The 26,089-nt window shown below is 38.2% G+C and overlaps 1 protein-coding gene across 11 annotated transcripts in view; it reads left to right on the top strand.

Moving 5' to 3' along the window:
* The window catches only part of Ncoa2 (nuclear receptor coactivator 2), a 259,865-nt gene that overhangs the window by 152,631 nt on the left and 81,145 nt on the right, over positions 1–26,089 (top strand). For all 11 annotated transcript variants that reach the window (XM_074068683.1, XM_074068687.1, XM_074068685.1 and 8 more), the window contains 2 exons: positions 16,263–16,367; positions 19,515–19,687. In XM_074068683.1, the coding sequence (XP_073924784.1) occupies positions 16,282–16,367; positions 19,515–19,687 (259 nt within the window). In that variant the 5' untranslated portion in view covers positions 16,263–16,281. The remainder of the gene's footprint in view (positions 1–16,262; positions 16,368–19,514; positions 19,688–26,089) is intronic.

The raw sequence follows: 26,089 nt of genomic DNA, 5'->3' as shown, positions 1-26,089 counted from the left end.
TTCTGGATACCAAAGAAAGACATGGCATTGGCTACCAAGCAAAGATGGACCAGTGCGTGGGAGGACCCAAGAGTCTTTTATCTTTCTAAAGTGTGTGTGTGTGTGTCTATGCACACGCATATGCATGTGAGTGAATTCTAAGTCATATGGCCCCACATGTTTGGAGTAAGGGATCACAGACCTGTACTCTTTGGACAGGTGTGGATGTGAAGGAAAGGTGTGAGTGTGAATAGTAGCTAGGAAGAAATTCAGTCTCAAGGGACATTTTTTTAAAAGGATGAAATGATCTGACCTTAGTATGACTGTATATTAAAGTGGAGAGGAAGAGATTAAAATGTGGGACCCTAAAAGCCACAACCGTTGTGGCAGGGTCTCAGAGAAAGTAGAGAACGGAATCAGAAATGGGTCTGGAGTGGTTAGTGTTTACAGGAAAAGGGATCACGCGCCCTCTGAAACACCAGAAATGGTGCTAAAGATAGGTGGATATCTTTCTAAATAGAAGAAAGAAATTTGAGGAAAATCGTGTTCAGCAGACATGTGCTGGAGTTGTGAAAGCTGGAAAGGAGACAAAAAGGGACAAGGAATTAGATTTTTTTGTGCATGGAAGACACTAAGAAAGCCAGTTCTACTAGGAAGCTAAGGGGGGAAAAAGCAACATTCAAGTCAGACAGAGGTAATCCCAGCACTTGGGAGGCTGAGGCAGGAGGCTGTGAATTTGAGACCAGCCTGGGCTATGTAGTGAGACTCTCTCTCAAAAAAAAGAGGGGGGGGGGGATGAATTCATGTATGATATATTTTAGAACTTTTGTATCTTTTGGGTTTTTTTCTTTTTTGGTAGTACCAGGATTTGAGTTCAGGGCCTCACACTTGCTAGGCAGGCACTCTACCTCTTGAGCCACTGCACCAGCTAAAGCATCTATAAATGCTACTCTGTACCCCCAGCACAACAATTAATAAAGGGGGGGCATTCAAGTAGGAACAATTCTGGGCAATAAGATTCCTAGTATGATCATCGATGGCCATGACTAAAGTGAAATGGAGATGAATTTTGTTGGCACTGAGTCAGTCAGGGACCTGTGAGAATAATATTTAGCGTATTCACATAATCTTCAAAATCACTTGGGGTGATGACCAAATTTGGGCTAGAAAGGAAGAACTAATCAGATGACAAAAGCTTTAGCAAATGTAGATGATTAAGTGGCATGCTGGTAAACTTCAGAGACAGGAAGGTAAACAGAGGATGTCTTATGGCATGGATGGAGAGCAGGGGTTTTGGAAGGAGCGCAGATGTTTGTACAGGAGCACCTCTGTGATGGTGTAGTGGCCGGGTAGCTGCCAAGAGGAGTGAGGAGAGCATAGCCCCAGTTCGTCTCTCAGCTGTCTGTGCAATGAGAGAACAGCAGATTCTACAGAACTGGGCTACAGGAAAATAGTGACCCATTAGCCAATACTACCAAAAAGGACCACCAGTCTCTTAATAATACTTCTTCTGACCTCCTTGGTCCTGATGTAAGGATTCTGCTTTAGTTGGTCTGGAGTGGAGCAAGGAAATCAGTATTTTTTTAAAGCTCCTCTGGTAGCTCAATAATGACCAAATTTGTGAACCACCACTGGAACCCACATTTTGCTTTCATCTCTGCATCAACCTTTTATCAGATGCTTAGCTGACTTCAGCCTGCTGTATTCATAGCATTCCCTTTACTTAACAAAGTAAAAATGAGTTACTACAAACAGGGTGCCATAATCTTGAAATTATCAAAACATTAAAAAGTATCATAATACCCTTTACTATTGTTAATTGTGAGATGGGAAATCCTGCTGAGGGGATCCTAAGTGAGTTAGCAATCTTGGAAAACAATTTGACACTATACATAGACTTAAATATGGTCACACCCTTTGATCTGCTAGTTACAGTTCTAAGGATAAAAATTTATATAAAAGATACTCGTCACACTGTGACTTATATTTAAAAAGTGGAAATAATATGAATGGTTACTTATAAAAAATAAGTATATTACGGTATATTCATATGATTGAATATTATATGGCCATTAAGATTATGTTTTACAGACATTTAATGCCATGAAAAAATTTCAGTGGATAATATTAAGGGAATAAATCCCAAAGAAGAGCTATAAAATTAGATGTATAGTGTATGATTGATTTTTTTTTTTGAACACACATGCATTTTAAAATACTAAGAAAAATTTTTAAATGTTAGTGGTGATTGTCTGGGTTATAGGTATACGTGTATTTTATATTTTCTAAACTTTCTACAGAGACATGTATTACATTTATCAAGCAAAAAATCTTAAAGAAATAAAATTCTCACTCTAATCTCTTTCGTAAGAAGAATAAAGGTCATTTGGGGTGTTCAGTAGCTCCTTCTTGCTTAGAGAAATCCCCAGCATGTTTTCTAGATACTTATTAAAGTGCCCAGCTCTCTGTTGCACAGCCTGACCAGGTTATCAGCATCAAGCTTTAATTGTGTGGGTTTTATTGTTTTGGGGGTCTTTTGGGGGTATTTTTAATAACAGGTTTATTAAAATTAAACTCACATAGCATAAAATTCAGCCGTAAGGTGTATAGTTCACTCAGAAGTTGCACAGCCATCCTCATTACCTAATTTGAGAACATTTTCATCAACCCAGAAAGAAACCCTGTATTCACTAGCAGCCATTCTCCATTTCCCCTCCCCCAGGCCTTGGTAACCACTAATCTACTTTCTGTTTCTATGGATTTGCTTACTCTGGACATTTCATATAAATGCAGTCATACCAAAGTGGCTTTTTGCAGTGGTCTATTAGCTCTTCCTCAGCCCCTCCTCCCTCTGCCAGAAATGTCATATATGTCACTGCCATAGTAATCTCCTGAGCATAACTGATTTTACCACCTCTAGCTCAAAACTTTTCATTGTGCCCACAGTTTATTAAGTTAACAAGAACTACTACTCCTTTTTCTAGCAGTTAAGATTTTTCCAGCTTTACTAAGTACTTAAGTACATATCTGGTAACTAAAATAGCCGAATGTATAAAATGTCCTCTGCCTCATCTCTAGAGCCCTTCCTTCTCCCTCAGAGAGGAAGGGAATTACTGTAAATTAGTCTAATTTCAGATTACTAGTGGGGCAGGAAAATCTCTCCAAAGTTTGGGACAGTGTTTCCTCAACTTCAGCTGCATTAGAATTGCCAGGCGGGTTTGATGACAGAGGGACTGGGACCCACCTCAGTGTCTTTAATTCAGGAGTTTGGCTGGAGCCAGCATGCATTTCTGTCTGTTCCTAGTAACACTCTGAGAAGTACCCAGACTTCATTAGGATTCAGCAACACCAAAACCAGGGCCTGACCCAAATTCCTACTTCCTTGGCTCCTGTGGCCCCACTAGCAAAACATTCCCACTCTAGCACCCCTGACCTGGCCTTGCTCTTCCTGAACTGTACCCCTTTGGGTCCCTGAAGGAATCCTTATGCTCACCACCAGCTCAACTTCACCTTGGAGAATTTTTTGCACTCTCCAAACCAGCCCAGTTAACCAAACCTTTGCCAAGTATCCCCAAACAGGAAGTAATTTCCCCATCAGTGGCACTTTTATATTTCTCATATATACTGTCTCCCTATTAGTTAGCTCCCTACTTGTATCCTCTTCCTACATCTATTTCTTGAGATCAAGTTCTGTTTCTTACTTGGTAATTGCATCACAGTGTCCATAGAGCACAGTAATTTACTCTAAGCAGCTACTCAATAATTATCAGGACAGTTGAATTGAACATCAAAGGGAAAAAATGAAAATAGATTTTCAGTTAAAAGCTTGTTAGTTAAATTTTTAATATCAAAAGGAGACCTGCTTGAGTTGCAAATTTAACCTACTTAATCGTCGAATATGTTTGTACCCTAAGTAATAGACTCTGCACTTGGTTTTGAAATACTGACTGAAAAGAAACAACTAAAGAAATCATGTGTGTATGCTTATGTTCATACATGTAATATGTCATGATGTCTCTGAGACCTAGTTAAGTTTTTTCTAAATCATTGTAACCCAACTGGAACCAAGGGCTGAATTCATCTTAGTGAATCATTATTTCTTTGATTTTGGTACCAGACAGAAGGAACATAATACAGTTTTCTGTCTCTCTGGTGTCAAGCAAGTGCCTTGATTTCTTTAAAGGTTCATTACAGACTTACTCCTTGGAGGTACAGCTAAATAAGGTGCAGCAATCTTACAGATCTTTATCCATAGGTGCAGGTTTTACAAAACATTTGTTTTTATTCTTTCAGTGCAAAAATATCTCAGGACCAAAAAAAAAAAAAAAAAAAAGGTGAAGCAGCACATGAAATAAGAAGCTCTTCTTTTAATCTTCTTAATGCCCATTCTAGACTACTCTTATTTAGTGGTCTATATAGGTATAATAAACTTCAAGCTCACTTGGGTTTAAGTTTGTATTAATTACCCAAAGGGTAATGAGAAGCTATCATCTTTTAGTCCAATTATATTCTTATTCTGCAAAGCACAGCAACTCTCCAACTGAAGCTATTAACGTTGTACACTTTACAAAGTTCCCTACAACTAAGCAGGGCTTCCTGGCCTCCAGCCCTGAAGTCAGAACCAGTCTCCATTGTGCAGTCCCAGTGATGGCAATGTGACTGTGCACAGATGTTTGTGTCCCAAGTTTGAAACTTGAGCTGAAATAGAAATCTCTTCTAAACTCACAGTTTTGTTACTTTTGATGAGTATCCAAGTCCAGTATTTAAGAGAGAAAAAGTTTAAATTCAGTGGTTTAAACTCACATTTTTGGGTATGAAGCTAATTTAAAAATTCTTTCAAATAATCAATTCTCGTAAATAATTTTTAAAACTCTAATAACTCTTAATCATTCTCTAAGTATGTGCTATTTGTGAATAAAAATTATTTTATAAGACCAAATAGGACAGAGAGGGGACTTTGTTAATCCAGAGTTGCCTTTTTCCATTGTAATAGCAACCATTTACCTCGTAGCAAATACTGCTTAGATTTAATAACATTATCTAAGCAAAAGTAAGTTTGTAGGAGTTTGTATGGTAAAGTAAATCAGCGGGCCTCTCAAACCAGGTTTCCCTCCTTGTGTAAAAGTATGGTAGAGATCAGATAAAGAGAATAAAAGGAGTACCTCAGAAAAATACCTCTTGCACAGGTTTAACTCCAGTAAGGAAACATAATTTAAACTGATGAAAGAGCTATCAAGAGGGGCTAGCAGAGTGGCTCAAGCCATAAGAGCACCTGCCTAGCAAGTGTGAGGCCCTGAGTTTAAACTCATGTGGCTCAAGTAGTAGAGTACCTGCCTAGCAAGGGCAAGGCTCTGAGTTCTAACCCCAGTACCACCAAAAAACAAAAACAAAACAAACAGCATCAAACCAGTGCTGCCCCCCCTCCCCCCACACACAAAAAAGAGCTATAACTAGTTATATGCCTTATTTTATTTCTTCTTCAACCTCACACCCTTCATTTGGATCCTATACTTTTTCCCTGCAAAATGCTTACATGTTTTGCTCTGCTTTATTTTCCACTTTGATTTGAGCTAAAGAACTGAGAAGGAAATTAGGAGTTAAATGAGTTTTGATTGAATAAAAGGAAGAAGGACTGAGTCCCATGGAAACTGGAGTGTGGGGCAGCAGCGAGGTCCTCCTGTGGTCCATGCAGGGGTATTATGAGGAGGAGGAAGGTGCCAGGAGAGTGCCCTGGACCCTGATGCAGAGAAGGAAGTGTCTGTCATTTTTAACTAATGTTCCATGATGGGCTTGGAACAAGAGAAGGAACCTGTAATTCTTTTGACCAGAATCTCTGAAGCCTTCTGCTCATCTCCATCTACATTACACTGTGTCCTAATCCTCCCTTACTTTTCTTTATAGCTCTGAACATCTGACATAGTAAATACTGTATTTGTTTTACTATCTTCTCCTTACCCTCCATTTTCCTATTATAACAATAAGAGTCATGGACTTGGTCTCTCCTGCTCATTGCTGTATTTCTTGATACTTAGAACCATGTTTGGTACATAGTAAGTTTCAATAATATTTGTTGAATGGATTAATGACCTCTCCACTTGGTTCAGCTTTGTGTAAATTTCTGATTTTTCCTTTTTTTGCGAATTGGGATAGAACGCAGGGCCTTGTGCATGCTAGGCAAACACTCAGCCACTGAGCTACATCCCCAGCACATAAATTCTGATTTTCTAATCAACCTCCGTTGAACAGATAGAGTGGAATGTCCTGTAACCCAATGCTGACACTCTGTGAAGACCATAGGCCAGTGGGCAACTTCAGCTGCCCCACCCCTTTGTACCTCACAATGACATGTGAGCCTACCAAGAGTCAGATTTATGTTTCTAAACCAGTTTATGCCACTTGTACTTGTTACTGCAGTCCCATAATTAAATATTATGTTACTGATTACATTTGAGTTTCAAAATAGACATTTGTTTCTATGAAAAACTGGACAAAAATTGCAACTAACTAAGGATACACATACATGTATAATAGAGTGGAAAAACAATAAATATCCATACCTTAAAAGCGTGTTTAAGAGCCAGATGTGGTGGCAAAGGCCTGTAACTGCAGCTTTCAGGAGTCTGAGGTAGGAGGATCACAACTTCAAGGCCAGCCTGCCTACATAGTGAGTCCCTGTCTCAAAAACCAACCAAACAAACAAACCTACACTTTAAAGTAATCTAAATGTCTGTAAGTCCTAAGTATTTAAATAAATAAAAATTGGAACTAGTAGACAGTGCTTTCATTATAAATTTGATTTATACTAGAAAGGCACTGAGATTCCAGTGGAGACTGATTCTCAGACTTACATGTCTAAATTTAAAATGAAATGATTAAAACAGTATGTGTCATTTTCTGTAGTTACCCTTGAGAACCAACTTTAGAAATTAGCCAATTACTATGTCTGATTGTATACGGAAAGAAGGTTTTTGCTGTTTAGAATAAAACTGAACATTCAGTAACTTCTATTAAATTTAATAATAACAGCAATACTTCCCTTTTCTTCTAGGAATAATTGATTATCAGCTAAGGCCTGTCAGGAAGACAGAGACTTTTGTCTGTTGTGTCATGACTCTGTCCCTAATGTCTACTCAGTGCCTAGAGCCTTACTTATTTATTAGCCAAATGATACTAAAGTATGTATTTTTTTTATTATTTTTAATTTTTTTTTTCCTTTTATTATTCATATGTGCATACAAGGCTTGGGTCATTTCTCCCCCCTGCCCCCACCCCCTCCCTTACCACCCACTCCGCCCCCTCCCTCTCCCCCCCCCCAATACCCAGCAGAAACTATTTTGCCCTTATTTCTAATTTTGTTGTAGAGAGAGTATAAGCTATAATAAGAAGGAACAAGGGTTTTTGCTGGTTGAGATAAGGATAGCTATACAGGGCATTGACTCACATTGATTTCCTGTGTGTGTGTGTGTGTATTTTTTTCTTACAGAAAGAAGTATTCTGCATTTTACAGTCATAAATTTTAACAAAAAAGAAAGCCCTTTCATAGTATTGTCAAACTTACTAAATTAAATTAAAATATATTGATTTTTATAATAACTCAACTTTATAAAAGTATTCAGTGAAAGAATTAAAATACTGACTAAAAACCTTTAATGCCCCTACTACAGTGGCTAAGAATTGAGGATCTGTTTGGACTCACTTATGTGTTCTGAGGCCACTTATGTGATCTTGGTCGATTTACCTTGTTTACTCTACCTCAATTTCTTCATCTGTAAAATGGTGATAATCATATGTTATAGGAACTAAAGAAGTTCACATACGTGAAGTTCCTAAGGGGTATGCCTGCCAACAAATGATCATTGTTAGAATTATACCTTGGTTTGCATGCTGACCTGTCATTTATTATCTGTGTGGTTAGATAAGTTACTTAGAGAAGCAGGTCAGAGAGGTTAAATAACCTATAAGATGTACATAAACATCTTAACAAGACATCCATCAAAATAGGGTTCTAAGCAGGGAGTTGTGTGTAAACTGCTTAATGTATAAATTCTGAACAAATGCTAGCCAAAAATCACAGCAAAAGAAAATATGGTACACTATTGAAAAGGATTTTCTTGATATAGTTACAGATTGTGTAAGTTTCTATTTACTTTTACATTTTGTTTTTTATTGAAGAACTTTTTAATATTCAAATAATAGAAACACTTTTTTTTATAGGTTCGAACTATCATGCTCTTTCCATTTTAGTAAGTTTCTCTCATAATTAGGAGGGTTTTTTTTAATCTCCAAGAAATTTCAAATGTGTTTCATTATAGAGAAAGATAATTGAATTTTAATCAGAACAAGTTATGAAATGAAACACAAGTACTATAATACATTTCTTGTTTGATGATATCTTTCCAGGGTGCTAAAGCCTTCAGAAAAAAACTGTTTTCCAGAATGTTAAATAGAGACTAAGAACCCTGCTTGGTTGGGGAGGGAAGACACTTCTGTTATGCAAGGAATGAAGGTTCTTCCCCGTGTTCTCATCTGAGGCCTTATTAAAACCCAGTCTTGCTCTTCTTGGCCATATTAATGACAGCCGACATCCCTGGATGATCGCTGCTTATGTAGCAGCCAGTGACTTGCTATGTTAAGGAACTTAGCCGATGAGAATTCAGAAAGTACAAGCCATCTTAGGCCACTGATGTCAGATTAGACACTCTCCCCCTGTTGTAATGAGAGTGTAGAACAGCTCCTTCCTCCTTACATTCTCTGCCCTGAATTTTGCCAAGACTTTGTGAAGATTTTTCCCCTTCTTCAAGAGAGATGTAGATTGTTACAGCAAAATGTTTGTGTCACCAGTGAACATGACCAGTGAACAGGAATTTAGCCATTTATTTGATGGTTGCAGCATGTGTTAAAGAGCTATTGCTGCCCATTTGCAGCCTAATATGTTTATCACAGTCTTCCCAATGGCATCTTGAGGTGTCTCTCAGCTAAAACACCCATGAGGATTATTGCTTTCAGTCAGAATGTGGAAAGTGTCTTCTGGTCACTTGTCTGATACACCACTTTAAGGCCATCATACAAAAGAAATCTTAACAGTAGAGCACATTGAGAAGGATGGAATTTTTAGCTTAAACATTTGTTAATCCACTGTTAATACTGTCCTGTGGACTGAGATGCAAGCACTCAGAAGGTAGGTGCTAAGCACACAAGGGAGGGATGAGGATAGGTAAGACACCTAAAAAACTAGCTAGCATTTGTTGCCCTTAATGCAGAGAAACTAAAGCAGATACCTTAAAGCAACTGAGGCCAATAGGAAAAGGGGAACAGGTACTAGAGAAAAGGTTAGATCAAAAAGAATTAACCTAGAAGGTAACACCCACGCACAAGAAATCAATGTGAGTCAATGCCCTGTATAGCTATCCTTATCTCAACCAGCAAAAACCCTTGTTCCTTCCTATTATTGCTTATACTCTCTCTACAACAAAATTAGAGATAAGGGCAAAATAGTTTCTGCTGGGTATTGAGGTGGGGGGGAGAGGGAGGGGGCGGAGTGGGTGGTAAGGGAGGGGGTGGGGGCAGGGGGGAGAAATGAACCAAGCCTTGTATGCACATATGAATAATAAAAGAAAAATGAAAAAATAAATAAATAAAACCAAAGTCAAAAATTTTAAACTACATTTCAAATAAAAAAAAAAAAAAGAAGGTAGGTGCTAAAGCAATTTTACTTGGAGAGTACTTGGAAGATACATTGTTTTCTTAATCCTGTATCAAACTATAAATTGCTAGTGATTTAGTATTGAAAAACCCTATCCTGATAAAAGTAGTTTGTGTCTGGCTAATTACACTTTTTAAGAAGTCAGATGTGCAATATGTTGCTATAAACTAGTAATGTCAAACTGAGAATTTGTTTGCAAATAAGGTGTCTATTCTTTTGAATGTTTTTGATGTGATTCCTCTACAACTGTACAAGCAAACTGTTACTATATGAATTATATGCAGTTTTATAAGTTTGAAGCTACAGATCTGGACTGTATATGTGAGATAAATTAAATTTTTGTTACATGAAGGTCAAGGCTCATCATAGTGTTAGGTAAAGATGAAATTAAAAGTTAATGATCTTATAAAAAGTTTTGAGGAAAAACTAAATATTTTTGAAATACTGTATCGTGTCTTCTGTTTGCCAGCAGGAGGAAAACACTTACTTTTCTTTGTGCTCTCATCTGTGCACATAGTAAATCTACATTATTCTATTTTGTGTGATTTGCACATGATCAAATCATATGCATACATGATTTCTCTATATAAATCAAAAATATATCCTTGCATGGTCTCTGTGTTTATTGCAAAAAGTATTTATTTGACTGTTGGAAAAGTTGTAGTCTTGCCAAAATAATGCTTGCTTTGGATAATTTTGACCAATGAACACTATTTGGAAGGAGGTATTTCCCCTCCTCTGTCAATTGGATGTCTTGTTATCTGTGTCATCTGACCTGCTTTCAAATGGCCCACTGGTTGTTTGCTACCTTTCTCAGGCACTTGCAGTGAAAAACACATTTTGTTTATTGAAGTAATGGATACTGTGTTTCCTTAGACTTATCAGAGACTGCCCCAGAAATTTTGCTTTTATAGAATAAAGGAATCTGCCTCTTCCCTCCCTTGGAACACAGAATTCTTTGAAGGAGAAACTGTTTCAAGTTTAGAATAAGCCAATGTTTTCATGTGATAAAGAAGTAGGGATTGTAGCCTTAGCTTTTAAGGTAGCCTTCTAAGAAATGGTAGTTTTCTAAAAGATTATCCTTTTTTGTTTAGTAGAGTAGAAATAGAAGAGTGATGATTTATATATACTTTTATATTTCTTGAGCATTTCTTGATCTGAAAAGTTGGGGTAAGCCAGGCATGATGGTGCCTGCATGTAATCCCTGCACTTGGTAGACTGAGGCAGGAGGGTTACAAGTTCCAGGGCAGCCTGGGATGATACATAGTGAGTTTGAGGCTAGACAAGCCATCCTAAGCTACATAGCAAAGACTGTCTCAAAACAAAACAGAATAAAAAAACAACCAAGGCTGTAGATGTAAATTATTGGTAGAGCGCTGGCCTGGTATGGCTCTGGGTTTAATACCAACAACAACAACAACAAAAAGTTTGTGTAGAGTCAGACTTCATATTAACCAACAGTTTCATAGGCTTTTTGAGAAGAGAATTCAGAAGGCCTTTTGGAAAGCCTCAGAATCTGTGGAAGCCTTTCTGGTTTCATTTCAGGAGCAAGATGTTTTATTAGGCAGGTCTCCTGATGAAGACATTGATAAGACTGTTTTCACACCTTTTTTCTTTGTCATTTCTACCTTGTGCAATTTTATTGTATGCATTATCTCAAAGTAAGGAATTTTCAGAGACAGCCTAACCTTTGAAAACTAATTCTTAGAGCTAGCAACAAAGATTTGATGTTTGATCACTTTATCATATGTGGATTTAATCAAGGGTATTATCCTTTAACTGAATTTGCTGAGCATATAATAAATCTGACAGTTTTACAGACCTTGTTTGGAAGATGGCCCCTACTGATAATGGATAAAATGCACATTATGGGTTACATGAATGCCGGATGATTAAGTAGCTCTAATGGTATGAGGCTGTTTTGCAAGCAACAGGCTCTGTTACCTTATAAGTGATGTGGATGAGTTTATGAAAGAAGAGTACATTTTTTAATTGTGTTGAGGTTTGACATTTTATTTTGCTCTCTATCTTTTGCTAAACATTTGACTGGCATTCTTCAGCCCTCCTAGAATTACTTTTAAAAAATAAAACTTAATAAATCTTGTAGCTGTAACTCTTTCCCCTGCTTATCTAGTATGTAGAAATTGATAATCAAAGGATGAGAGGGAGGGTGTGCTGTCACAGTGAAAGCAGGGCTATTGTGTGGTTATAGATAACAAGAATGGACAAACAGAACCTTCTTTGCCAGTCTTGTCCTTCACAGCCCCCACCATCTGGTTGAAACTGGTTTGCTCTCAGTGACTAGTTTCCTTGAGATAGAGCCTGAGAGTTTATTTGTGTCTTGTTCAGTTTTTTTAATTTATACTGAACAGGTTCAGAAATGTTAAGGAACTGCTCATTTAGGGCCAGCTACAAAATAAAATATTTAAACTTTGAATGATGCCCTTCGTTATTTTCAATATCCTACTTTTTCATTGGAAATTTTTTAACTTTAATATACAAAAGTGTATTAAAACCCCTGTCTGACAATCAGGTACAGTGGCTCATGCCTATAATCTCCGTTATCAGGAGGCAAAGAACAGGAGGATCGCAGTTAGAGGCCAGCCTGAGCAAAAAGTTAGCGAGATCTCTGCCTGAACAAGTAAGCCAGGCATGGTGGTATGCATCTGTAATACCAGCAGACATAGGGAAGAGGATCATCTCCAAAGTGGCCCTGGGTAAAAATGAAAGACCTTACCTTAAAAAACAAAAACAAAAACAAAACCTAAAAGCAATAAAGAGCTCAGAGATCCTTTTGATGCATATATATGTCAGTTTATTTTACTTAGGATGTTTTCTAAGTCTAGAAGTAAGATCTATATGATCTGTCTATTCTCGTCACTTTTGTCATTTTGGTGGGGACAAAAATGAACTCACCTGGCCCCACCACCTATGAGTGAAATGCTGACATTCACTGCCAGCCAAGCCTCACACAGGCATTAAAAATATCAGCTAATGGGCATCTGGATGGGAGTGCCACAGTTCTCATAGAGCGCCCATTAATGAAGTTCACTGTGATTTATTTGGTTCTCCCCAAAATTTAATGCAGGTCATAAATCCACTTGTCTGCTGCAGGACAGCAACTAAGGCTTACTGCCTATCACCCTCTTCCTTGCCCTCCTCCCTTCCTGACTCCAAAGTTAAATTCTCTTCCTTCCTCCCACCTTCTTTTTTTTGGTCTCAGATCTGTCTTCTTTATGTTTTCCCTGGGTGACTGTCAGTGATTCAGGTAGGCCATCCCTACATGCCACATCCCTAGCTTGATGGAACCTGGTAGGGGTGACCGCTTCTTGGCCAAGTCCACTGGACCTCAACCTCTCTGACCCACCTTTTATCCTTTGAAAATATCAAAGCCAGTTTCAAATGTGTACTGGGGACCTATAGCCCAAGAAAACTGCTTGGAAAAAAAGAACGTATGGGGCAGACCCAGAAAAACAAGGAAGCAGTTGTGTTCAAAAAGCAGAAATTTGTACAAATTAAAGAAATGTGTAAGGTGCTATCACATGATAAAAGGGAAAGCTTGACACTTAGGTCACTTATTTCAAGAAGAAATAAATGATGTTTTAAGCTACAAATAGAGTGGTTAAGCTAATCTTTAATAGGTATAAGTAAAACAGTGTGCTCAAATGTTTTTATTATACTTAGACCAGAAAACGCTCACCCTGCTCCCGTCAGCTCCTCTAGTGCTTGCTGTCTCTGCATGCCGTTGTAATCATTGGTGTGTAGACAGTGCTGTTGCTAATGTTCAATCCCCATAAAGGTATTTGAACTGGGGTTTGAACTGGGGCCTCATACTTGCTAGGCAGGCACTCTACCACTTGAGCCTACTCTGCCAGCTGAGTACATAGAACTTTAAATAGTCACTTACTTTACTTTTTAATATACACAAGGGAGGAGGAACTTTCATGAATAAGATTTATCACCTATACCTACCATACAGGGCACTTTGCTATATATTGAAAGCTATATTTTAATGGTAAAAATTTACTTGCATTTTCTATTATTTATAGAACACTGCTTCCAAAATAAAAATTGCCTAGGTCATCTGTTGAAGGCTTATTTAGATTAAGAGTGTAATTTTTTTTTAACATGCGTATGAGTGAAGCCTTGGGAATTGTGATTAAAAGAGAATTACTAAAAATGAATAACATAAGGCATATGCTCTAAGAAAGGCTCTGGTATTCAGGGTTTTCTTTCAACCCTATGTCCTTGGTATAACTCTTGCAGTTGCCTGGCTGCCCACCCCCCCACACACACACTTAAAGTCATCTGCTGGCCTCCAGGCCCAGCTCCAAGCCACATTAACATCAGCCAGCACAGTGCTCTTCTTTCTTGGATCTCACAGTGCAGAGGAGTGCACAGCAGTGCTATGTGCTGGAGTATGAATTTAACTCTCCTCTCTGTTTTCTTGAGAGCAACAGTACTTCTTAGGCTCTCCCAGCATTGGGCCTCATCTATAGTAGCGTGCAGGCAGTCTTTGTGGAGTGAATGAATGAGTGAGTGATAGGTAGGTAACAGGAACAGAGTTATGTACAGAAGCCCATGCAATCCAGACATTGCTTCTTCACTCCCTGACCTGTGCCTCTGTGATAGACGAAGAATGGTTTACTTGGTGAGGGGTTCTCTGTGATAAAGGTAAGAGTAGGAGTTCCCTCCGCCTATGTGTAAATCCCAGGTTCACTTTCTAGTCCGAGTGGTAGCTAATGTTATAGATACTAGTGATTATCTCCATTTTACAGAAGGCATAGGATTGCAAAGTAACTTCTTAAGGTCACCCGTCTGACCAAGTAGTGAAGTTGAATGTGGATACTGGCCCATGGCTGCTCTGCAATACTTCCTCTCATAGTCTGTCTTTGAATCTATAGATCACTTGGTACATAGTGAATGCTAAATGAATATGAACAAAGCACAGATTACACTTATTTATCATCAGGCCCAAATTGTGACCACAGTACAGGACCTTGGTACTTGGTTACATTGCTTCCACCAGCAGGAAGCACATTATCTCTCAAATTGTACCCTCCATGTGACCTCCTGAGTTGAATGTGCAATTGGTGCAGCCTCTCTCAGCTGATAAAGTTGTTCTTCATCATGCTAACAATGCGCCTTTAAAGAACAGTTGGCTCTACTGCCCCCTTGGATCTGAACAGTGCCTAGAAGAAAACTATTGTAGTGCGACTAAGACTGAGCATCTCAGAGTACACTCAAGGAAGCAGTCGGGCAGCTTGATTGGTACGTGATCTGTGATTGCTCTCAGGCACTGTTTTCTTTAGCCCACCTTGCTCTTTGTTCTTGCTCCTAATGAACCTATTGTGATCTCATGTCTTTCTTAAGTTTTTGGTCTTCCATTCACTTGGCCTTTTCTCTGACTTTCTCTAACCTCGAAAGGAAGAAAAGCCACTACAAAAAGTAAAGGAAGGCTGAGATCATTTAGAAGCCTGGGGGACAGGATCCAGGGGAAATCACATAGAATTGGATTTCTAGGAAAAAACATTTAAATGCCTGGACTTGAACTTTTGAGGCTGTATTGGTTTTCCTTTGCTCAGCAGTTGTTAGGCACCCAAAGTAACAGTCTTTTACACTTTCCTGGAAATCTTTGTTAGTCACTTTGTTTAGTCTGTTAGAACTTCAACCTCTACCACTCTCTTGTTCTTACGTACTTAAGTAGTACTTTGGTTCTGTTAGAGATGACCAGAGGACACTTAATTCTCTTATCATACATCCTCTTATTTTCTTACTGAGAGAAATTCAGCAGCCAGGAACTATGGTGCTCACTTGTTCCCCTGATTTTTCTGAGGGCATCTGAAGACCCTTGGTGGTAGCAGCTAGAACCAGCTGAGGGAAGGATGCTGGCTGAGCAGAGGCAGGATGTGAGAGAAGAAGCAGTGGTGTAGTGCACAAGGCAGGAAGCAAGCTGCTATGGAGAGAGGACACCTGGGAGGAACAGTGAGGCAGCTGCTGCAGAAGAACCAGAGACACATGAGCCTCCTGAAGGAGGCAGGAAGAGCCTCCATTTGAGGGTCTCTATTTAAGAGGCCTTATGAAAGGACTGGGGGCCACTACAGTGTGTCAGATCTACCCAGCTAAATTTGGAACCCTTTAATTTAGATTTATGGCACTGCCTCTTCCCCAGGCCATCTGTCATGGGTGAGCTATTACAGCACAGACTTCATATTGGCCAACCCAGAACAGAGACTGGGAGGAGCCCCTTACAACACCTGTTGTTTCTACATGGCGCAAGAATGCCCCCGAAACTGGAGGCTGCAACCCAAGCCTAGGCTAGCAAGCGTGTAACTCACTGTGCTGTTGAAATCTAGCTCCTCTCCAAAAAGTCTGGGCCCAGAGAGGTAGGCTGGTTTGTTTCTTAAATATTAATGTTTAATTAAGCAAGGTTAAAAAAAGAAAGAGACTGATTTAAAACAATGTGTTAATTGCTATTGTCAAATTTTTTATTAAAGTCAAGGAAGGTTCTTTCATTGTTGGCAAAATGATCTGACACTTTACCAACAGTTCTTTGCATGTTTTCTTTTTTTCTTTTTAGTTGCTGATATGTGTTCAAGATGAGTGGGATGGGTGAAAATACCTCTGACCCATCCAGGGCAGAGACACGGAAACGCAAGGAATGTCCTGACCAACTTGGACCCAGGTTAGATGCTTGCTGAGAAAAAGAACCCAGATTGTCTATTAAAACTTCATGCATGCTTCTTGGTTATTTTAGCACTGATTTTATTCCCAATTCAAGTATCACATTTGCTTTTTCTCCTTAACAATTAAACTTACAGATATGTAGTGGTTTAAATTTCGAATATGTTAGTTACAGATTTTATTCTTCTTTACAATAAGAGGAAAACCATATACTTCTGTTGCTGTGTGTATTTGACTCTTACAGTCAGTTCACTCTATAATCTTGAGTTTTGTATATTTTTTTCTGTTAGATGACAGAATGTTGTAACAAGTGACTCCAATAAGGAAAAGATTTGCTGTTTTATACCGCGTTCTTACTTGGTTTTGTTTACTTACTTATTTTCATTATTACTATTTTTGCCAATACTAGGGTTAAAGGGCCTCACACTAGGCAGGTGCTGTACCACTTAAGCCACGCCCCTCCCCAGCTCTATTTGCTCTAGTTATTTTGGAGATAGGGTCTTGCTTTTTGCCCACATCTTGCTGGACCATGATTGTCCTATGTATGCTTCCTGCAATAGTTTGGGATGATAGACATGAGCCACCATAGCTGGCCTTTTTTGTTGAGACAGGGTCTCATGGACTGTTTGCCTGGGCTGGCCAAACCTATATCCACCTCCCCAGTAACGTTTTGTTTTGTTTGAGGTTTTTGCTTGCTTTCATGACGTGAAGTGTTAAATTCATTTGCTTTTCATTTAAGAACTGATTGTGTCTCTTCAGTGAATAAAACAAAAGAATTTTGAAACCAGTTTCATTTTATACGTTATAGGTGATAGTGAGCCTTCGTGCAGGCTAATTTGGCAGAATCAAAATGATACATGCATATCCTCTTTGAACTAGCAGTTCCTCTTCTAAGAATTTTCCTGTGACAAACTTCAGTACATGCAAAATTATGTGTATGTGAGATTGCTCATTTGCAGCATTGTTGATGATTGTAAAAGATGACGAAAGAGCTCAGTGTGTGTAGGGAACCTAGCGCACAACACAGCCATGATAAAGAATGTGGACATTCTGGGTTGATATGAAAGAAATCTCTTAAAAATATTATGACAGAGAAAAGGCAAGGTTAGAAAATGTGCGTGGAATCTAGAACTATTTGTATAAAAAAGGGAAGAAGAAAGCATTTGCATTTGTATTGTAGGATAACCAGAAACAATGATATTTCCTACCCAACTCCATGGGTAAGAGCTAGGTGAAGAGGAACAAAAGCAGAACAGAGTCTTTAGTCTTGCAATGTTTTAAATCCTAGAAATTATTTTAAAAATTAAATAAAAACGGGGCTGGGATGTAGCTCAGTGGTACAGCGCTTGCCTAGCATGCACGAGGCCCTGGGTTTGATCCCAGTACCAAAAAAGAAAAGACAAAAAAAAAAAAGTAAATAAAAACAACTTCTATCTGCTGACCAGTAAAATAAGACAGGGAAACGATAGGAAGAAGGCTAGGAAAAGTCATCAGCAGAGGTATAGGAGGAAAAAAAAGGGCAAAAAAACCAGTCTTTTAGATTCCCTTTTCTCACCTCTAATTGCCAAGCACAACAGCAAGCTTATCAAAGCCTGCTCTTCACACCCCAGCCCCAGCTGGGCTGCCTGACACTGCCTCTGGGTTCGCCAGTACTTTCTGGTAAACCACCACCAGCTCACTGTCAGACTCCTTTAATACTCTGGAAACACTGTTCCCTTACCTAGTACTGTGTTGGCCAGCACCAGGGCTGGCCTACCTGTCTCTGAGCCCTCACCCTAGTGTTCTCTCAAGGGTCTTTGTAACCCAGTTCCCCTTTATCACGAACTTGTCATTTATTTATTATCCTTGTAGTGTTGAAGAGATGGGGATGGAGGGTGGAGGCTAGTGGAAGAAGGTCAAAGATGCCCGAATAGGACCTGGCTCTTCTAAGAGTTTCAGCCAACCCCTTCCTTCTCTGTAGTTCATAAAGTAAGATCTAGAAGCAAACATGAGACTTAAATGAAAATCAAATCTCTTCCCTGCTCTGCCACTAACTTACTAGGTGATCCTGGGCAAATCCTGTAACCACTACAAGGTGGAGAAACTGTGTTATAGCTTATTACTCTATGAAAATAAAACTGATATTTAGAGACAAATATATGGATGACTATTGTGAATTCCCAAATTTTTTAAATTAGCATTATTTACAAATAATTGTGTACAAATACAGAAAGCTGCTACATTAAACAGCTTGCTTTTTTTCCTTATTGTTTTGAATGTTGTTTAGTTGACCCTCCTCTGTACTTGAAAAATAATTAAGACAGTGATTAACAAAAGGAGGTTTTGAGTTTGCTATTTTGTCAAATTCAAATGAGAAGATTTTTACCAATTTTGACATTTTCCCCTCCCACTGTTTTTTTTTTTTTTTACAACTTTACTTGAACTTAAACCATTTGTTTACATTTTGTTTATATTTTGCATGTCATTCTGTTTGGACAGTTAACAAATATCCTGGGACAGTTTTCCTTTTGTTTCTAGCTGTATTGTACTTTTTTTGCGTAATCTAAAAAGACTGCTTAATTTGATTATTAACTTTCTAAAGAAGTCTATGAAGTTATAAAGATTTGTTTTCATTATCGTTTGTATTTTACAAAAAAACACTGAAATTTATTCCTATATAACTAGGTTAACTTCCCTTTCTTCTTTTACTAATCTTCAGTAAAATTTGAAATTTTTATAAATGTAACCTCCCTTATCTTTTCAAAACATTCCTTTATTTATTTGACAATAAATTCAGTGACCACTTATAAGAAGTGCTGAGGTGGTGACCAAAGTCATCCAGGTCCTTGTCATGTTGAAGTTGGTAGTCAACATTAAACACATTGAAAAATAATCACAGGCTGGTGGAGTGGCTCAAGGGGTAAAGAACCTGCCTAGCAAGCCTGGCAAAGGTGAGGCCTTGAGTTCAAACCCCAGTACCAACAAAAAGAAAAAAAAAAAGAATCATATAAATAAATATTTAATTACAAACTGGTGTAAGTTTGTTTTTCCCCAAAGTACTGTGCTTATATAGGTAACGTTTGTATGCCATATTTATATTAAAATTAGTTTAATGTGTTTATCTTTTTCATAACTCTTTTTCAAGTACATAATAAAAACTTCTTTTCAGCCCCAAAAGGAATACTGAGAAACGTAATCGTGAACAGGAAAATAAATATATAGAAGAACTTGCAGAGCTGATTTTTGCAAATTTTAATGATATAGACAACTTTAACTTCAAACCTGACAAATGTGCGATCCTGAAAGAAACTGTGAAGCAAATTCGCCAGATCAAAGAACAAGGTAAGATGACTGAATTAATATCTTGGAGAGGTGTGTTGGTTTCTGGTTTTCCATGTATGAGAAATTCCACCAGAGTCCCTTTAATCCATTTCTTATGCTTAAATTATTGATGAGGAAATGATGTCACAGTGCAAGATGAATACAAGTATCACTTGCAGTGTTTTATAAATAGACTTTGTATGAAATTCAACCATTCCCAAAAGACAGAGGAGACTGAGGAGAGTTGGAGGGGTATAACTTTTTATCTACTAAATTCAGTAAGGTGCCCACTCATTCTCCTTCCCCCACTTGGAGTTTTCCTAACTTGCACAGCAAGTGACTGTCATAATTTGCAAGTGAGGAGCCAGGTTGAGGTGTAAATCAGAAGTGAGGAAGTGAAGCGCCTCCTGTTTCAATTAGTCAGCATATTTGATTACGTCTGAGCCTCAATTGACCATGCGACTAGATTAGAATTTCACATCCTGAATGACAAGAGGTTTGAAAGATTCTAGTCACTAGTAAAAATTCTTTTGAGAAGTTGAAACACGGACCATGACAGCTTTCTTCCTGTGGGTTTTTTTTTTTTCCTTTTATTTTCTGAGATCATTTTGTGCTTTGATATTTTCGCCTACAGAAAAAAAATTGTAAAAATATTTGACTTTGTGATGCCAAAACTAAATCTTTATTGGGCATGTATGAACAGTGTCTTGTTGCTCAGAGCTAATATATACTCTGAAGTATCTGTATACAGTTTTCCTTCAGGGCTAGAGAGATTATTATCTTTTTTAATGTTTCTGAATGCATCCTCTTGAAGTTGATAGTTTTAATCTACCTCTTATATAATAGACAAAAAAGGCAGACTTTTAAAAACTAGAATGTCTTTGTATTTATGGATGTATTATCCTCCAACTATGTTTGCTCTGATGAATCATAAAATCATATCCATTAGTATATTATCACCATAGAATTTTCCATTTCATACATCTACTGTTGAACTCAATCCCATGTAAAAGTGTTTTACAATTATAGTTCTGTCTTCTAAGAACTTAAAATATGCATATAGCATACACAATACAGTTTCTAAAAATACCAGCCTACTCTGAAAATTGGTCTCCACTTCCTGGTTTCTCCATCAAAGTTATACAATCATAACACTCAACAGTTCTGTCAGTGCCTGTCTCAGTCTCCCTTCATCTGTCTCCTCTTTCTTTTCTCTTTAGGGTTCACTAGCTACCGAAACTCAGTTTTGTGCCCTTTTCATTTTTGGTGTCAACAGATAGATCAAGTAATATTCCTAGAACTCTTTAGATGAAGTTATCCAGTGCTGTGCAGTTTCATGTTTCTGGTTGCTGATATCATTGCAGTAGAGAAATCATTAAGCTTCTTGTTTCAGGTTTCCAAGACTTTTGAATGATTCAGTTTTGTGAGCATTGCATGCTAGGTGGTATTTTATGTCTTAAAATAATCATACATGTATTTTTAACCACTACGGGAGTCTTGCACAAGTTTTTAAAGTTTTGCAAAACCTTGGTAATTCCCCCTTCAGACCATAAAACACGTTAAGATGTGTCATGCTGGGCCTGTGCCATGCCTTAACTGTAGTGTTAATCATAACACACACCACAGCCACCCAGGAAGCAGCAATAATAAACACCCCGTCACAGCGCGTTCTTATACAAATGCTCCTACAAATTTGAAAAGCATAATGGTTTGAAAAGGGAAGCAAAAGTAAATGCCAAATGAAAAAATGTAGAGTGTAAATGTGCTTTTGAGTTCTAATATTTTAGGAATATTTCTTTTTTAATAAATTGGGGGGGGTTGATGTGTTTTTTAAGAGCAGAATCACATCACACAGAAGCAAGGTATGCATCCTCATGCCACTTAGGAACTTTCTGAACCTAGGCAAATGATTTCATCTCTCTGAGACAGTCTGCTCATGTAGAATTGAACAGTAACCACACCTAGGTCACATGCTGCTGAAGAAATTATGAGCTGTGTCAATGCACTCAGAAGGTACTTGTCATAGTAATATGTTCAGTAGCTCATAGGTTTCTTTCCCTCATTAATCAAAAAGGCACCTTTTTTTTTCTTCACTTGTGCTAAGATCTTCAGAGATTGACCTCTTCCTTCAGATGGAAAGCAAAAGAAAAAAGGTTGAAGGGTGGTTATTAATATCCGTTCTACAGGTTTTAATTTTCTCTATTATTACTTGAAGAAAGTAAAACTTTTCTGGGACCATACCTCTTCACTGTCACTCTGTTTGGGCCAATTTAATTTCTCTCTCCAGGTGCATAAGTCAGGGCCATCCCATCTCATTGTGTCTCCCTTTCCCCAGCTGTTACCCCTGCCAGTCAGCATAAATAAAATCCAACTTGCATCTTTCTACCTTTATCCAAACTTAATTTGTATTTCAGTCACTCTTGTCAGTCTAATATAATTACTTTGGGAGCTCAGGAGAACATGCCCATTATGTGCAACCTGCACAGAGAAGTTAAGCTGGGTTGTATGAGGTGCCATACTACAGAGTGCCAAAGAACTGGGGAAGCACGACTCATCTTCATGGAACCCCCTCTAGTGCCAGAAGCTATCTGTCATAGCCAGAATAGAAGAATATTTTTAAATGGCCTAAAGGATGGAAATTTGAAGGGGATTTACCAGCTGTTTAAGTTAATAAGCATTCTCTTGTACATGGCACTTATGAGATCCAGGTGTGGTGGATGCTAGCCCTGTGAGCACATCCTCTCTGGAATGGACCTTGTAGACACAGAGCAGGTACATACAAGAAGTTGATATTACTAGTGTGATCACCATTAACGTGGAACGCCATCTCTGTTGATGGTTTTGTGTTGGCCCACATTCATAAGTACTTGGTTATTAATGAAGTTAGAAATTTAGTAATTAAGTTATACTTTCTGTTGTGACTACTTTGAGAGTTTTTAATACCAGCTTAGACTTAAATAGTTATTACTATGTGCCCTTGGATTTGGGTAACTATTTAATACTCAAAGAATGCTATTATATTGTTGTCCCCTTTCCCAGGTGGGGAACCTGAGACACAGGTTGGGTAGGTAGCTTGATGAAGTCCCATACTGTAAGGTAAGGAATAGGATGGTGTTCAGGCTCCATGACTCCCTTGAGCCCTCACAGAAAGCCTTTTGATATTGAACTATGATGCTTCTTTATATTTGGTATGGTGGTAATAAATGTTTAAAATTTCTGTCTTCTGTCATTTACAGTGTTGGGTAGTAAATATCATTTTTTTCTTAATTGTGGAAACTAATACTGCTTCTATTCCACATTATAAATAGTACTAGAAATACAAATGAATTAATTTTGAATTGTTATATTCAATCTCACTCTCTTTAGCTGGAAATTTAAACATTTCTATAGGAAATTCATTGTGATTCCTATTCACTCTCTCTCTCTCTCTCTCTCTCTCCTCACTCCCACATTTCCACCTGCCCTCCTGCCCAACACCCACCTCCATAGGTTCTGTTGTGTGAACACACAGAATAAGCAAAAAAGCGCTGACCTCAAGTCCCTTTGAGCAGTGAGCTATCTGTAAGTCAGGCTTTTGGGGGTGAGACTTCAGTTGTTGCTTGTCTTCCATGTGATGAAACCTTAGCATGATGAACAAGTCATCAGCTGGGAGGGCTGGGTTAACAGCTGGCCATCTCTTTGGCATGCACAGCCTTGAAGATAGTCTTGTTCTGAACATAGGGCTAGCAGTGTTTTGGATTGCTGTGAAATATGTATGACAGTAAAAGAGAGTTCATTGTTTGGAGAATGAATGTGAGACTGATAATGATGTGTTCTTTTAAACAGGAGTCCCTGAAATACTACATATAGCTTGTTTCAATTGCCAGCTTCATTTTTATACTACCTACCTACTTCTTTTGTTCTTTGCTTTTTGTGTGTTTTTTATTTGGGGGTGGGGTGGTTTTGAACTTGCAGCCTGTGCTTGCTAGGCAAGCACTCTACTGCTTGAACCACTCTACCAACCCTCCTCCCTACTTCTAGAGATGCTGCTGATAAATCTCTCTTTACCAGACTTTACAAGTTTGCTAACATCTCTTGGCTTTTATTTCCAAGTGTATTAAAAGGGAACAATAACGTTATGAAGAGTATGTTTGATAATGTTTATAAAGGGCTTTACCTAGTAAAAGCAAAAGACTTCATTATTCTTACCACTGTTTCTGACATCTGTACTTGGAGGTATCATCCCATAAATCTAAGAACTCTATTGATAAGGAAACAAATAATTTTGGGATATGTTTCATTTTAAGTCTAATGTTCTTATAGTTTTATTTTATTGCAGGAATAAGTAAATAGAAACTATAGAAACTGTTCAGTCAGAGATAGAAATTAGAAATGTATTGCTTGTTGTAACTACTTCTGAACCTCCTACCAGTTCTGACACTGCTGCTGGCCCTTGTCTGTTTTGCTTGTCTACATGACCAGACAAGGAAAATAAGAATTTTCCTTCAAGGTGAACTAAAAAGGGCAGTTCTCACTTTATTGTTATTTACCTCAACACAGATAAGAACCTGGCCCTTGCTTACCTGTCAAGAATCTAGATGGAAAATAAATTTTATTTCTTGGTTTGATAATATACCTTATGATCAGCAGTCCTTGATAGTGCAGCTTTTAATAGAGATAAAATGTTTTCCATTGAAATGCACGTAATTCACTTCACATGCTTTCATGTGGATTAATGGCTCCCATTAATAGAATCCTTATAGTTCCTGAGTAGGGGTAGAATTCCTGCTGTCATTTCTTCCTAGGAATCCCTTTATTATTTTTATCTCTCAAGTACATGGAAGGTTTGGGGTTTTTGTTTTTGTTTGTTTTAATAGCTTTCAGGTGAAGAGGATTTAAGTCATTTAATGTGTCTTAATGCTTAAGGATTTAACAGTTATATAACATGAGTTCTTACTTCTAGACCTAAACTGGGGTGGATGCAGCAGCTCAAGCCTGTAATACTAGCTGTTTGGGAGGTGGTGATTGGGAGGATCATGATTTGAGGCCAACCCAGGAAAAAAGTTCATGGGATCCCCATCTCAGTCTTTGGCTAGGTGCACTAGTACATGCCTGTGACCTGCGCTGCACCAGGAAGCACACATAGGAGGATCACAGTCCAGCATAAAGCAAGACCCTATCTCGATTAAGAAAAAAAAAAACAAAACTGGCTTTTGCACACTAATCAAGCAGACATCCATTGCTTTCTTAGTTACCCTATAGTGGTATGAAAAAATTAATTCTGTGTGTATCAATTTAATCCAAAAGCAAACATTCATTTGGTAAGTTCTCTTATTAAGTAAATACTATATACAAGACATATATGCAGCAGTTGTGGGGAAGAGGGTTGTCCAGCAATTTTTAAGTACATGGTTCTTTTCCTTGGAGCGTTCACTCATTTGGAGGAAAACCATCTTAACTAAGTATAGGACTGTTGGACAGTAGAAGTGAGTATGATGACAGAAGACAATAAATTTGGACTAGGTCTTACCGTAAGATGAAGATTTTAAATAGGTAAGAAAGTAAGTGAGGCATTCCAAGAATTGGGTGTAGCAGAGCCTAAGCAAGACACAGGAGTACTCAATGACATACAGTGTGCACCAAATCAGACTGATAAGTTACAGAGTAAGATGTATTGAAGCATTGGGTTGGATTTGAGGGTGAGCCAGATAGGAGAGTGCAAATAGTATGGTAAGCAACATTGGAATTTGGAGCAAGTGACATAAAACAAGAGACCTCTGTCTTCAGCAGAGTTAACTTGATATCGCCTCCTATGGTGTCTAGACTCCAGAGATACCCTGTACTAGGAATGGGAGCTGTTTGGAGTTTATTGAGTGCTTCTGACTATTAGAGTGGGAGGATGCATAACTAATAAAACAATAAGAAAAAATGAAGCTAAAACAAATTCTAGAGTCAGGCACTGTGGTACACATCTGTGAAATGTGTTATTCATAACAACCACAACAACCTTTCATTCATTTATTTAGCTTGCTAAGAGGACTTAGAAAGATGAGGAGATAAGGAGGGGGTGGAAATGACAGAGAGCACTAAGAAAAATCCACAAGGACAGCCCAATAGTAAGCTGGCCAGAGGCAGAGAATGGTAGCAAACATACTCAGAAGCACCCATATGCTAATCCAAACGCGGATGCATTTTTAATATAAAAATCTCTCTCCCTCTCTTTGTCCTTTGCTCCCTCTCTTTCTCCTTCCTTCCTTTCCCTCCCTCCCTCTTCTTCCTTCCCCTCCTTACTGTTTTTAGAGACGGGTCTCATGTAGCCCATGTTGGCCTCAAACTCAATCCTTCTGCCTCAGCCTCCTGAGTGCTGAGGTTACAGATGTGTGCCACCATATCTGGCTTAAAATCTTGTTTTCTAGTCTTTTTTGACATTACTACAAATGACCT

The sequence above is a fragment of the Castor canadensis genome, chromosome 3 (assembly GCF_047511655.1).
Source record: "Castor canadensis chromosome 3, mCasCan1.hap1v2, whole genome shotgun sequence".
Taxonomy (NCBI): Eukaryota; Metazoa; Chordata; class Mammalia; order Rodentia; family Castoridae; genus Castor; species Castor canadensis.
The sequence above is the reverse complement of the archived record's forward strand: the minus strand, read 5'-3'. Positions and strand labels throughout refer to the sequence as shown.